At 44.9% G+C, this 15,990-nt stretch overlaps 1 protein-coding gene across 4 annotated transcripts in view; it reads right to left on the reverse strand.

Moving 5' to 3' along the window:
• LOC147249447 (carboxyl-terminal PDZ ligand of neuronal nitric oxide synthase protein-like) overlaps positions 1-15,990 on the reverse strand; it is a 147,526-nt gene that overhangs the window by 64,042 nt on the left and 67,494 nt on the right. For all 4 annotated transcript variants that reach the window (XM_086223494.1, XM_086223495.1, XM_086223491.1 and 1 more), the window contains one exon: positions 2,988-3,096. In XM_086223494.1, the coding sequence (XP_086079620.1) occupies positions 2,988-3,096 (109 nt within the window). The remainder of the gene's footprint in view (positions 1-2,987; positions 3,097-15,990) is intronic.

The raw sequence follows: 15,990 nt of genomic DNA on the forward strand, positions 1-15,990 counted from the left end.
CTGGCCTTATGTCACTTTATACCAGCAGTCCTTAATTTCAATGACGACTCCATTAATCCCCAACCGAACTCTGGAGCTGGAACTTTACCCAGTTCACTTTATTCAAATACTGGCCGCATTAAAACATAAATTCAATGCATTTACCCTTGAAAAGATGAACTCCTTCAGACTGTATGAAACAACTTGAATCAGGCTTAATTTGTGCTGCAGCTCACTCAGGGCTGTCCAATGTCACTGGTGAGCAAAGGACAACATCCAGAAGACATTTCAGGATTATTTTGGCTTTGAAATCGTCCTTGATGCTCAACTTGTCATTTCCATCGCAGGCAGAACATGTAAGAGTCATTAGCCGACACCGGACGGCAGCATATGGTTGGAGGGCATCTGTCCACAGAGCCAGGACTCAATTAACACTTGACACAATCACACAGCAACCGCTCTGCCTCCGTCCCATCAAGCAGCTGTGGACAGCAGATGAGTCTTTATCAGTCACAACCATTAAATAAATCAACATATCCTCCTGCTATAATTGGAGCAGGGTTTGTGTTCTGCCAATCACACCCGGATGAAAGGAGTCTTGGCAGAGCTTCTTGGCATGGACGCTCGAATAGCTTCTGCACATCAGCTATGCAAGGTTGACCTCCGAGGTCGTTATTTTCAAATAACATTTTGTGCCCTCATTCTGCGCTTCCAGAGAATTTTGAATTATTTATTTCATGTGGAACTACTGTCGCCCAGAGACACTCGGCCCATCCTGACTCACGCGCCTACGGAAAACAATTATGATAGGACGAGCAAATCCCCATCAGCAGGTTCTCATGCTGTCAGACGGGAGGCAGAAGTCAGGCGACATTTCTGAGGGACGCTGCTCATTTGCTGTTGACAGCGTCGATAAGTTCAAACAAAGTATTTTCCTTTCATTGGCAACTATGCCGCAGCTCACAGCCACACAGTCCATGGTGCACCTGGGCTCGCGTCTCTGCTGCCATCTTGCAAAGGTTGTGACCTGCAGCGACGCACTTCTGTGCTGCTTTTGGAATCTCAGATTTGTGCGTCCTTTTTAAAGTTACATGCAATTAATCTTCATTTATATTTGCTTCCTTAAAGTTTTCAAAGGATACTTTAATTAAGTAAGGGCGATTATCGAACCTCTTGGTCGGTCATTTGATGTTTTAATGTTTTATTTAGTGGGTGATAAGGCGATTTGCATAACATCCTTCGCTGAGAATAGCAAACATGTGGCCGATTAGCGTAATTGTTACGACATAAAAGCCGCCAGCTGTGCGGTTTCTATTCAGCAGCACGGGCGGGATGTTTTGGGTTGCAGTCCACATCAGCTCCAAAGACGGTGACCTGGTTCAGCTCATCATCCTCACCCTCATCGTTTGTCTCTCCTGTGTGTTTAGAGGTCTTCCTGATGAAGACGTGGGATAAAGTCCAGGAGGTGGAATGATACGAGAAAGAGATCAGGTCTGGAGCTCCGGTGGCTTACTGAGCACGGAAGATGACAAAATCCATGAAGCTGATCCTCTGAGGACGATGACATCCTAGAATATACTGAGTCTAGCTGGTTCTGAAGATGGTTTGTGACTGTGTGACACAACCAGAAGAGATATCAAATGTAACTGCTCATGATGTTCGGTAGAAAGCTGAACATTCAGTCTGAAAACCCTCACTTTGGTAGTTGGGGAGTGGCTGTCTGGGGGGTTACTGGTTCAATGTAATGAACGCAATTTACCTTTAGCATAAATACCATGTATAGTCAGACAAAATCGGATAAAATACCACCAGTTCCTAAGGAGACACACAAAGACACGAGAGTACAGGACGTCTCGGTGGAGGACCCAGGGTGTCCCCTCCTAAACGCTCACTGATCCCTGCTCAATCACTCTCGCGTCACTTTGAAATCACGGAGGCCAGGTCGTTCATTAGCCTCCCTTAAACTGTCAACAGAACAAAGGAGAGGCGAGAGCTCGTAAAGCAGAGACGAGAGAGACACACAGCCTGTCTCCGACCCTTTTATGTCACAGCGATTTAAAGCCGTCGTTCTTTCACTGCTGCTGGTTAAAAGGGAAAAAAGTCGACTTCGTCAGATCCTTAATCTCACATTCACAATCTTACACGCAACCCACACACGCTGCTTCAGATGACACTTTCACTGCATGTTTGATATGTAAAGTATATGCTCATTCTGCTGTCATGTCAAGAGTGCCTGACTCCTTTTGTCTTGCTCGACAACTTTTCCTTCTCTCTTCGTCTTGCCTCCGTTTCACACCTCTCTCCTCTCCTGTCTTCCTCTAGTCTGATGCATTTGATTTGTGAGACAGACTAAAGATGCTGTGTTAAGAGTTCTTGGGTTGTTTTTTTCCTTTCCTTTCATGTGTCATAACCCACTTTGGCACATGTAAAACATTTGCCAAGTTAAAAAGCCCAAAATCAACACTTGTTCTCTCCTTCTGGACCTCAGGAAAAGACTTGTTTGTTGTCCAGCGTTTGCTTCCCTGACTTATTTATGTCACTCTGTAACTCAGCAGCGCTTCCAGCTCACTGTCTGCTGCTGTTATATAAAGATGTGGAAGCTACAAGTAAAGCACTGCAACTTCTCTGTTGTGAGCATCAAAAAAGAACAGAAAAGAGTTTCCATCTAAACAAAAAAAAGCCTTCATCTACTGACTGTACAAGATCAAGATCCAGTGGGTTCCATTTATTGTTGATGAGTTATTTGACTAAAATGTCCCAGCAAAGTCAGTTTGTAGTTCTGCACAGGGACATGTGGCTGGATACTCTACCACGGAGCCTGACGGCGGAGGTAACAAACGTGCGTACATTGTACATTGAGAAATAAATGTCAGAAACTCAAGGATGACCAGGTCAGACCCAGATTTTCGCCATGACGATTGTGGCTGCAGCCACAAGAAGATCTCTGTTTGTCTTCCTATTCTCGCTGGGGACGCGGCACGCAGCTTTGAAGCAGCTCTCTGTCTCACCTTCTTTTTGGACTTGAAAACGTTGCAGCGAAAGACATTGCTCTGTCCATCCCTGGCGATGTAGCTGAAGATTTTCAGATCCTGGGAGTCGTGAGACACATAGAAAATCCTGAAAGACAGAATAGAAATAGGCCAAACATTAAAAAAAGAACAAGATCAGAACATGATGCAGAGCCGAGTCAGAGCCTGGCACTCAAATTCATCTTAAGATTCTAAAGAGGCACCGAGCCTGATTCTTTAGGGTTTATAGATGACAAAAATAAGCACATTAATCCAAAGGCAAGAGAGCAACTCTGAGGTCTCAGGTTGATAACAGAAGTTTAGAAACCTGTGATTAGTTGATGCGGAAAAGACGAATATAAAATAAACCAGGAAGATGGAATTGTCTGGGAGAGTTCAGAACAGAAGCTCAGTGACCCTCACTGAGGTAAACTTTGATTCCAGATTCAGAACTTTTTTTTGTCAACAATGATAACTACATTCCAGTGTGACAGAGGAAACAGAGGAGGTAATACACAACAAAAATACCCCCGATAGAGAAGCCAGTCGACGGCAAAAATAGTTTTTTCCTGGTGGAGACACATTCAACGCAGCCAACAGTGACGGAGTAGACAACATCCTGCAGAGCAGCTTAATAAGACGAGATGCATTCTGGAGCAGGGGGAGAGGGAAAGAGGTGCTACACAGTAACCTGCAGGAGGGAGATGATGGCATGAGTTTGGCAAAAGACATGGAACCCTTCATTTGTTTCACACCATAACTACAAAATATGAAGGTAATATCCAGGAAGCTGGGAGGGTGTGGCAGCCCTGCAGCCTCCTCGTGGAAGGGAGCCAGAAGCGGCTCTGATACTCTGCACACACTGACTTCACCAGCAGCCACGCTTTGTCCATGTTCATGCTACACTCTTACGCAGGTTTGTGGTGCTGGGAGGAAATCTCCCTCCACGGCAGCTTTGAAAGGAACACTTTATTTAGTCGTCAGCGTTTCAGACCAAAACGAAATAAAGCAGAGGAAGTGTAAAATAAATCCAGGGACCGATGGTTGCTTCCAAGATTATTAGATCCGTGTCACACAGAGACGCTCGCAATAAACTTATAAACTCTGTGGGAGGCTTCGGCGGTGCAACTGATGTGAAAACTCTATTTGATGACGGACACAAATACATCTGTAAGAGTTTTTGTTAGAAAAGCCAACTATCACGAGTTCCAGCTGCTCTGAAGGGTTGGACACCGGTAATTAGTCCACTCGGGATCCGGGGACACCTTCACACTTTCATGATACATTTTATCAACTTGACCGAAAGACTCAAGTTATTGCCATCAAGGCCACATCACTGTGTATCATGGTTGAATGCATCTGACATTGACCTTGACCTTATCAAAATGTTCTTGGGTTCGTCTTCAAGCCCCTCGGCTGCTCCAGAGATGTTGCGTGAACAAGAATGGGACGTACAGACAACAGAACCAGAATACCTGCAGTCGCCGGCGTGAAGATTGAATGATTAACGTGCTTTTTACAATCTGCTTAAAGGTTTTTAAAGTATTAAAAATGCTGAGCAGTTAACATGCATGGTAAACTTAGCGTGCCTTTGCTGCCAGCTAAAGATCAGTGGAATACTTCAGAGTGAAGGGTACCTTTAAAGAAATGCAATCTCTGCACTGCAGGCTCCACTAAATCCAGTTGACTGCTAACTGAGAGGATAAAATCTCTCACAAACCGGATAAACAAGCATGGTGGTTGGCTGCTGTGACTCAAAACCACACACATCACATGCGTGAAGAAAAAAAAACAAGAAAAAAACGGTGACTCGACTGCAAATGAAGTGCAATGAACTTTCATCTGCCAACACAGCGAGGTAGCCTCGCGCGAGCCTCCATGCTTTGGATTCACCCTGAAAAACTTAATGAGGACACCAGGATTCTAAAACGAAGCGCTGGTGTACCAGCCAGAAGGCAGTCATGAGGAAATGAATGTGAAATATGAAATAACAAACAGGGGCCAATAGGACAATTAGAGCTATTTAGAGGGAATTATCACAGTGAGACGACAGATATCCGGCCCGAGTAAGACATGAGGCGGAGATGGTGTGAGAGGTTCTGACAAACAGCGTTCCACAGGAACTCATGGCGATAATGGGCCTCTAATCAGCCTCTGGTTCTCCAAGCGGTGGCCGCCCAGAGAAACCTCTCAGGGGACCATCTCTTCTCTCTGTTCACACAAGTCTTAACCACACGGTTGCAGTTTTAATACTCAGTTTTCATATTTAATTGTGTGTATTCATATCTGTTTTTTTTTTTTCTTCAATCGGAGTTTCATCGATACACTTCAGTGACATTTCTGTGGTATTTGTTTTGGCCTTTTCTCTGGGAGCCAGACTCACTGAGGTCTTGTGGTGTGGATGCTGTCTTTACCAATACTGCTTAGTAGAGTCTGAAAATACCAGACACAGAAATCTGCAGTGACTCTCTCTGTCTGTCTGTCTGTCTGTCTCTCTCTCTCTCTCTCACACACACACACACACACACACACACACACACACACACACACACACACACACACACACACACACACACACACGCACACACACACACACACACACACCACAGCTAAGGAACATAGCAAATGCAGCAGCAAAGGCAGGGAATAAGAAAAGAGGGAGTAAGCGTCGACGTAAACGAGGCAGGATTTAAACAACGCGTTTTTATTAGCCTTGCTAATGTTTTAATGTTTTTGGAAGACAGAAATTCGCTCGACAGGTTTGGAGGATCTCAACATGTTTGCGTGAGTAACTGGGTGTAATCATAACATGAATCAGTATCATTTGTCTTTCGTGTACTCACAATCAGACGTCTGAATCTCACAAAGACATTTCCTTATTAGAGCTTCCTTATTAGGCCTACATTATTAGCTTAAAGCTCATGGAACCTGACAACAGCAGAACATCTGTGTGCAAACTCTAAAGCTCATAATCTGGAATAATCCATGTCTTCCTTATTCAGCTGTAAATTTGCTAATCCACTAGCACTTTGATTTGAGCTCTGAACCAAACCAACTGCAACCCTTCCGGTTCAGCGCTCTCCTGTGAGCGAGCTCATCAGAATGCTCCAGCTGGTCACGCTCGTTTGCAGCTCTCCATTCTTCTTGCTGACTCCTGGATTCAGCAGCTAGCAGGAAAAGTTCTTCATGAGTTCAAGACACCCAACTGAGAACTTGAGAGGTTTCGGTTACAGAATCCCTCCAGGTGGCGTGATGGTTGTGTGAGTGTCGGCGCCTCTGTGTGACACTCTGGAAAGTAAATGTGTATTTTAATCACTTGTGCTGGAGCTGCCCTGCAGCCTTGAGTGCAGCTAGCAGCTAGTTCACATGCATCATTAACATAACCTTGCACAGTGGCCTGTGGTAAAATAAGGAGCAGCTGAAGTGCTTCTGCCAGGCAGTTAACAGGTTTGTTTACAGTTTTTATGGAAAAGCATCACGTTGGAAAAGAAAGGAGATGAATGTGTCTGCCCGGGCGTCATGTTTACATCGCAGCACATCAACGGAGGAGTCTAAAGGTTAAGGTTTGGATTAGACGGTGAGCTCCAAACATAATGAATGAGTGTCGCTTCTCTTCCCTGTATAATCTAAACACCAGTTACCACCACGTTATTAACACGTGGCATCGTTTGCTCACGGCGGCGGCGCTGCACTGCTGCTCCTAACGTGAGGAAACGTTATGTCCCCGACATTAAACATTCACTTCAGGTGAGCAGCTGTGACTTAATGAAGGTAGTGAAAATGATTTTATACATATTCACATCCACCAAGAGCGAGCTAGCGGGGTCTCTATCAAGCTGTGTCATCTAAATGACCTCTCCCATCCGGCTGTGCTTGGCACAAACCCCTCAGTTTACTCCCCCCTTCAACTCCCTCCCTCACCCCCAGCCCAAGACACTGCGATAACAATTAATGTCCTGAGAGATTTCTCTCTGAAAATGCGTATCAGGGGAAATGGTCTTGTGTTCTGTTAAATTGTTGCCTACAGGAAACTTGTTTGCAAAATGTAGGCGATGATAAAAAGAAATTATGCCAGATGAGAGAAGCTCAGCCGAGAGTGAATAAAAGCGAGCTTCACTGACGGGCTTAGCTGACAAATCCCCCTGCAGCGCCCAGATGACGGCTCACATACATCTCCATCAACTGTCTCCGAGCGGAACAGTTGCCAAGCATCCAGGTGAAGATGCATCAGATAGATCAGATCCTGGATTAAGAGAGAGGCTCAACAAGAAAGCCATCAAAGATGGTTAAGGGCAAAATGAATCCGACTACAAATACAGAAAAACTCGTACTTTGCTCCTGTTTGAAGTCTCAATCCACAACATTTTCACATGAACGAGAGGGATTTTTTTCGCCTTCTGTCCTGGACTGAAGAAATTAAACGGATGGTGTCTACCAGTGGGGGAAAAAAATAGAATATGAGATAAATCATGAGGACACAACAATTGTAATTGAATAATTATGCAGTCGGCAGTGACATAGCAACTAAATTGATCTGTGAATAGCGGCAGCACAGCAGCATCACTGCATCGGAGCTTGTTTGAAGCCGGACATTCCACCTCCCCTTTTACCCATTGAATCTTTACCTTAAAGGCAAAAACCACCCGAAGCAAGGCTGAAAACTTCTGCAACATTATTTTTTCATGATTTAAATGTGTCAGTCAGCCTAATGCAATACTTCAAAACGTGCATCAAAATAGTTAGGTAGAGGCCCGACAACTGCTTTAGAATTAGAGCATCTGCAATCATGCTGGCCCCCAGTCAACGCAGGAAGAGAGCTTCAGAGGCCCAGACCAGTTAGCACAGGCTAACAGGGCTGCACTCAAGGCTCTTTGAGCACTGAACTAAAGATACGACAGTCAAACAAACATCAATGACTTCTACTTGTTATATCACGGCCTCAAGCTCTGACCTCTCATTATTTAGTCGTACAAAAAACTGGGAAGAGAACTGATCAAAAACCATACAAAGCCAGATAACGCTAAAATACTACTACTACTAGTACTAGAACAGAGGTGTGTATCTGAGTGCCCATGCTTAGAAGTGAACATAATAAAAGAAGATTTTTTTTTTCTTTCTTCTCCGTGAATCACGATTTGCTCTCAGAGGCGAGTCACGATCCTCAGTGCTCGGTTGTCATGGCTGCTGATGAGCCGCAGTTGAATGTCTAACAATAACCAGTCAGCTACCTCCACGAAAGATGACATTTCCAAAGTCGATAATGAACTTTCACATTCATGGCAACATAAAAATGCTCTTTTATTTCGGCTTTTCGTGTTTAATGAATGCATATATTTTTGTCATTTCTCTCAACGGACCGGGCGACATTTATTCAACCATTTTCTCATCCACTGATCACGGAAGGACCTTCACACATTCACCCTCTCACGCGCTCATTCATATCCTGCTGACAGGCTGCAAGGTGCCAACTTGCTCATGCATTTTAACACATACAAGAGAATTTACAGGCTCGTATTTCAATCAAGGACGTGCTGGCGCTGACACGGCCTCTGGAGCGCCTGAAGCCGCTCTTACGACAGGAGGAACACTTCAGCTTTTGTTTGGAAACCAGAACAGAGAGAATCTTATTTTGCAAAATCAATTTGGCAGTCAAGGTCCATCACTTTTAAACTGTCATGATTTTTACATTTAACTGATCAAACTTAATCTGTATTCCTGTCTTAAATTAATGTTATCGACCAGACTGTTAAACCCTTATGAGAACCCATCGTGATTCACTCTTGTTACACCTCGTTTGTGGCCCATAAAACTGCTAGTACACTTGAAAGTCCATCAATCCCTGGTGGAAACCCGCGTGATAGAAGTTATGACTGTGAAGCTCCTCCTCTGCTCCGGTATTTCAGTATACTTAAAAACAAAAAGCATCTTTTGCAGCTGAGCTGAGATGCAGCGGTGGACAGCGCGCTGGCTCAACGAGAGCCTGCCCCATGACTAACACAGTTGCAGACATTCACATGTGGGAACCAGGTCTTAACAGAGCTCAGAAGTGAGGTTCCAGAGGAGAAAATCTCATCTATTTTCTTCATAGAGGATTAGTTTATTAGCCATGATGTCATGGAGCCTGGAGCTATAGATGAGAAACTAGCTAAACATATGGATACTACATGTTACAAGTCAACATCACAAAAATTGCCATTGCCCCCCCCCCCCCCCCCAAAAAAAAGATAGACAAATTGGGTCAGAAATATTACATCGTCTCATGGGTTGAGTAGATCCTGACCTTTTAAGATAATTAGGTACAGAGTCTTGTACCTTAAAACTAGCCTTGCTCCTGCAGTATTATCTTTTCATGGCAATTTAAATATTTTATTGTTGCGATTCGTCTGCTCGTTGGTTGGCTCGGGTCCAGGTTTAAAGTTCCTGATTTGCTGAAACATCAAAGGAGAACGTGAACGGGAAATGTGCTTTACTAATTCCGGTCACCGTTAAGCTCTCTGACGGGAGATCACGTCGAAGGGGGAGTTAAGCGTGTGAGACGGCTGGAGCCGCAGACTGAGTCATGAATCCAAATGCACACAGAGTAAATGAGGGGATGGAGCGAGGCAGACAAGAGATTGTGTGAAGGATTACGAGTTCGATGGTGAGAGGGAGGAAAAGGAGTGAGATGGAGATTGGGCGCGAATAAGAAGCTGAAAAAGAGTGAGACGTTTTAGCCAAGCAGATGACTCATGACTCTTGCAGTGACTTAAAGTTCAGTGGTGCATTGAGGTCCTTTACATTCAACCTGCGGCGGCTGAATCTCCATCGGCAGCCAGACCTCTGTGTAAAGATCTCATGTACACAGAAACACGCATAAAAAGCAGTTTCTCGCCGAGGTATTTGTTAACTTTTGACAGGCAGTGTGGATCTGCGTTAACAAGACTCGCCATGAACTCTCCTTGTTAATACGCCACTGGTGTTAACAGGCCGAGTCTATTATGCAGGCGGCCGTGATGAGATGCTTGAGTAATGAATTGGGCTTGTTTGAGAGAGCCCTGGTCATATTTCCTTTCATAAATCACTGCCCGTGAAATGCAGCTGCAATAAATCAAAGGCTAAGAGGCCATACACCACAGCCACACGACACAGACGAACGCCGACTTCGTTAGCAAGGATCAATACAGCACACCTGTGCCAGGGGAGGTTGTACTGTAGGTGTGTGTGTGTGTGTGTGTGTGTATTTGATGCTTTAGTAAGCACAGTCATGATGTTGACCACTTACTTTGACCTTGGTCTAACTTGCCAAATATAAAAACACCACACACTACCATGTAAAGGCGGCTGAACAGCGTTCTCATGCACGGAATCCTACATTTACAGTGGGACTAGGGATCTCTGAGCTCTTTATTCATCCTAGATTAGAAAGCCAAACTCTCTCTGCTTGACCCTGTTTTATCGGAGCAACACGCATTTTCTCTCTGTCTTTGCCGGATTTCAGCTGTTGCCTCGGGCCGAGGCTCAAACGGTCAACCTCTGGCTCCGCGTCTCATCTCTGGAGTTACTGTCTGATTAATAAAGTGATCCTCTCTGGCAGCTCCTCAAATCGCGGGCCCCGGATGCCGAGGAGCAGGTCAAGAAACCTCCAGATTATCTTTGATTTTGGCCTCAGCTTTGAAGCCCACATTGGAAACATTTAGCGACTAGGATGGTGAGGTTAGACAATACCTCCCTCAGGCAGACACAGAAAAACTAATGCATGCTTAGAAAACCTCCAGGCTCGACTACACTAACAGCAGACAGACAAAACAGCTACTTTGGAGTCATTGCACTGTTTTTCTTCAAAGGTTTAAGTCTCTGAATGCACTGGTGCCAGCATCTTTATCAGACTAGCTTCTTAGGTTTGTACCTACACGTAGCAGGTCTGCTGCAACTGGTCTCCAGTCATCCCAGTGATCGCAACAGCTTTTAGTCAACGGCCATTTTAACCAAAGCAGTCGGTGCATTTTCATATTAGAAAAACCCTGAATTATTGTGTTAGTCCAACTAAAACTAGACCTTTAAAACACAACAATGAACAAGTGAGTTTGATAAAAAGCTTGAATTTTCAAAGTGGAAGAAACAAACCTACAATGTGGTTGGGAATCCATGAACTCAGACGTGTCTACGCCTCAATCAGCCCCAAACTGGCCCGGCATTTTGTAGTGTTGAGTGCACAGTCATCACATCCCAAAGTTCATGAACACAACACATTTCTGGATGGACAAACCTTGTGCTGTCTCAGCTTGAGGAGCTGCTGCAAATACGCGTGCGGATGAGCGACACAACTGGAGCAGAATCATGTTTGAGTGTCTTTTTTTTTTTTCTTCTGAGACCCAAGAGAGTAAAGAAAAGAGCAGAGAAGTTTGGGAGGGAGACTGAGGGCCAAACCAATAAAACTTCATTTGAACTACAGAGGATGAAAGAGGGAAAAGAAGAAGCAACTGAAGAAGAATGAGAGACAAAAGCCCCTGAACAGCTCCTCCATACTAGATTAGAGATGGAGGCAATAGATCTGTTGACACTGAGGATGAAGTGTCCCCATTCTCACTTCTTCTCACACTGCATCGGTATGTGATTAAAATTCTGATTATTTCTATCCGAATGTGTAAAGAGGAACTGAAATAATAGTTTTTGCTATCAACCCAGACGAGATTCATCTGACGCACACACCTGAGACGTTGGTCATCATTTTGCTGCGATGACGCCACATTTCAGAACAGATTAAAACTGCGGGGCGACACGGACGCGTCCTTGTCATCTCCCTCGGTCACAGAGCAGGAAAACAGCTGCACTGTGACACTTTTTCATTAACTTCCACTCTTATCCTCCTTCTGTCATCACACCGCATGACAACATTAATGGCACTTAAGTCCAAACACTCCTCCAGCTTCTCTTCCTCAGCCGCTCTGGGCAAACAACCCTCCCCCCCGCTGAGACACAGCTTTCCTCCCCTCCCTCTCTCACACTCTTTCTAAAAAGGTATCCAGAACCGGTACTACATTTGAACTGGTACTGGTACCTGGACCAACAGCCCTACAAGCCGTACTTATTCAACGGTAATTCATCCCGTAGCTGCCGGCAGCAGGTGATTACACTTGATGTAACCGTGTGTTTACATTCTTGGCTCGCCAATCATGTCTGACAGGGTAAAATGGTTGAAAGTGTGAGCTCACTTTACTTAAGTTAATGAAATTGAATGAATGTAAAAGGGTCATTACGCATCAAGGAGGTAACACCAGGAACCTCACGGAACACAAATACAACACTCGATAAATCTGTGGCGTGTTGGACAGCTTTAGCATAGCGGCGGCGGCGGCGGCGGCGGCTAACCTCCTGCTTCTGATGCTGCTCTCACCTTGTTGAGTCAAAGTCAAGATTCAGTTACAGAACAAGGACAGATGCCGAGTCTGAGGATGTGCAATACCTTAACTTAGTCCAGTACTCTTTACTACTACTACTACTACTACTACTACAACATCACGAATGGCTGTGCTGATTGTTGGTTTAAAAGTTTCTGCTATCAGTTTCTCCTGCTACTACACGCAAGCCGGCTGGTAGCAATGGACCGTTCCATTCCAGAGCTGATAACACAAAGAAGCACAGGTCTGATGTCCCTGAAATCCTGCAGCTGATACTTGCAAAGCCCCGCCTCCAGCCTCTGACGCCTCACTCACTTGCTGATGAGAAAAGTAGTTTAATTACCTGAGGACACCACTTAGCATCAACTGAAGCCCTTTCAATGTTTGTTCCAGCGCAATCCCAAAGATCCCGTCAATCAAGCAGCTGTGGCGGCGGATTTGTCAGAAACAAACATCATAAAAAGGCTCTCACACTCACATTATTAGGAGTTATTACCCATGATGTAATCAATCTGAATCAAATACAAATTCTTCATCGGTGCAATTATAAAGTGAAGTGCTCTCACTGTAGGTTACATGAATTCAGTCACTGAACTGCTGAATCCGTTCAAGTGCCACTCCAACGTCTGGCTCATGTTCCCTTAAACACCAGTCATTCACACATGTGACGGTGATTCCCTTCTGATCTCCAGTCACTGAGCCAACAGCTTCACTTTTCTTCCACACATCAAAAAGAGCAATGAAACCCAACGTTTCAGGGCGTCCAGTGCAGCCACACCAAGACTTCTTTGTCAGTTTAGCATTTACGGAGCAACCTTGGAAGCCAGGAGTCGCAATTCAATGACCGCGTCTGAATGCAAATCAAGAAAAGCAAAAGCAAAACTGCTGTTAGACAATAACAGTAAAGCAGTTAAGCAATGCTTTCTGCCTCTTTTGATCGAAAACCTTTCACCTGCAGAGTGTCGCGTCCAAACACTAAAACCTGATTGGACGACACAACTCAGACCACACACGGGGGCCGGAGAGCAGAATCCTGCCTCGTTTCTACGGGCAACATCTGCTTAACAGCACTTGGGCAGCTCTCATCAAACAATACGGACCTGCATTCTCTCATGAAATATGAATGAACTTGAGTGAGTAGGAAATTTTAATGTTTCAAATTAAGTTTAACGTCTCTACCACTGAGTCGTGCCGAGTGTGAATGTGAATGAGTGTGTTAAGCTCTTAATGTCATGACTACTCAGGAAAACAAACACTCAGCTGAGAGGGAGAGTGAATCCTCTTCCACCCGGCTTCTACACACTCAAGCTGGGGCGACACCTGTCTGTGTAAGGTTGTGGAAATGTGTGAAAATGCGCGCACGCACACACACACACACACACACACACACACACACACACACACACACACACACACGCACACACAAGATTGTGGCTTGTAAACATAACGTCTGTGAAAAATAGTAGTTCAGACTGACCTCCTCCGACACAAAATGCCAGATCTTGTTCAGTAAAAATTGGCTTCCTGGTATAAATCCGTTTCTATGAGATGCAGAATAAACACATCCAGAATTATTAACCCTAAGATTCGTAGATGCATCAGGCTTCGTGTTTCAGGTGCACGTTGAGACTTCTCTCCTTCGTGTGCAAGTTTCATTTTAGGCATCAATGAACGACCGTCATTTACAAGTGCTCCTCCTGTCCTCTTCTGAAATCGACGTTGCTCCATCAAACACTGATAAAGTTTGGGCTTTATGTGAAAAATGGCAATGCTGCATGACGTGACGCAAAAAAGGGTGAGACAGGAGTTGCTGTACGTACGGGGTAGTGTAGCGCCACAGCGATGACGTCAGCACCCCCGCGGTTCCCTCGACTAAAAGCCAGCTGGATGTTTACATTGGTTTTTGGATCATTGCCGAAAAAAAGTTCTGTCACAAATAAAAGTTTGATACTTTCACATTTGTTTTTTCCAAGATAATCACCACAAATAACCACTGCTTTCTTTTTCAGGAAAAGTGTGGAAATTAATTAGGTATTTCATGCCACGGGAGAAGCATTGGAGTCTCTGCCGCCACAGACCTTATTCAGGCATTTAAATGAAACCCCATTTTCTTTCAGACGAGGGAACCGGCCGTTCAAGAATGCTGACTTATTTCCATGTTTCAGGACTCGTTCCTGCACCACTCGATTGATCTCCCCACAGAAATCCAGGGACGCCGCAGTGGGAAAGTGAACAACACCTGCACCTCCCACCTGCAGAAAAGATAGCATCAAAATGTTCCTCCTCTGCACGGTCCAAGTCTATTAAAACCCCAGCACTCTTCACAGTATCATGAGTACAGATACTCATTTATAGTATCTCATTTAACGACAAATGAGATTCCTAATCAGATGCTAACACTCTGTAATTACCTTCTCTCCCGCTTTCTCTCTAATCGGTCTCAGTGGGTGAGATGCCCCCCCCAGGACAAGACAGACCGCTCTCAGTTTCACAACCATCCCTTACTCCCAAAGACACACCACTTTATTCTTGTTTTGTTCACTGCTCAGGATCCACGTGTGTATTTGCATGTGCGTCATTATCCAGCTCGTTCTACCCAGGAGAATTTGGCCTGTCTTTTTACACACACACACAGACACACACCAAGGTCGTTGTATACTGTAACACACACAAAGACAAGCCCAGAGGCAGGGGAAAGCTATGTGTGGGCAGATAGAGGCACAGCAAGAAATGAGCAGTCTTCATCTTCATTTACATTCAATTGAGCGAGGTTTAGAGCAGCAGCTGTGGCAACAGAAGGCTGGAGCTGCCGAAGAGATGAATAAATGTAGGTGCACAAACTGAGGCACTTATGTTCTCAGCAAATGCAATCTCTTTAAGTGTCAGCAATGGTAATAACACAGCACTATGCCCATTAAGTCTTTTAAATCCTGTGGAGGATTGAGATGATCAATACTCTGAAGATAAAAATATGATGGATTGCTTCAGGGAAGGAGAAAAGCAGTAAAATATGGTAAACAAAAGAAAGCAGAGGTAAAATCTGCCTTTAAAAGTTACACCGAACGAGAGGCAGGTGATGGGGAGACCTGGTCTGATAACCACGGCAGCCGCACAACCATCTTCTCCTGGTGGTGCTGTTTTCACTGAGCTGCACAACCACTATGAAGAGTAAACAGTCATTTTGGACACGACAACAGGACTTTGAGGCTAATGGACACGCCCCTCTTGATCAATGCAGTGTTACACTTCTATTTAATGATGATCAACGTTAACGGGAGCGATGAAGCAAACTATGACAGTGGGAGGACTTTTTGTGTGTAAAAACTTTGGTGACCCCTCAAAGAAAACCTGTCGTGTTCCACTTCCCCCTCTTCCAGCACCAGTGACAAGGCTAGCCCCGCTAACATGAATGCTAATCCTGGAAGTACTGGAAGCCCTGGAGGAGATGGCTTGGCATCAGGGACTCTGTGTCCAGCCGGTGATCTGATCCCATGGGTGTAGGGCCAGATCAGCTCAACCGTTTATGCATATTTGAGCAAGTTAGCATCAAAATGAGGGCTAAATGGCCATGTTTTATCCAACCCAGGAGGAAATGGACATGGGAGGAGTGGCCGGACTTCTCAGAG

The sequence above is a fragment of the Aulostomus chinensis genome, chromosome 14 (assembly GCF_037954235.1).
Source record: "Aulostomus chinensis isolate RoL2024-O1b breed Wild chromosome 14, RoL_Achi_v1.0, whole genome shotgun sequence".
NCBI classification, from domain to species: Eukaryota; Metazoa; Chordata; class Actinopteri; order Syngnathiformes; family Aulostomidae; genus Aulostomus; species Aulostomus chinensis.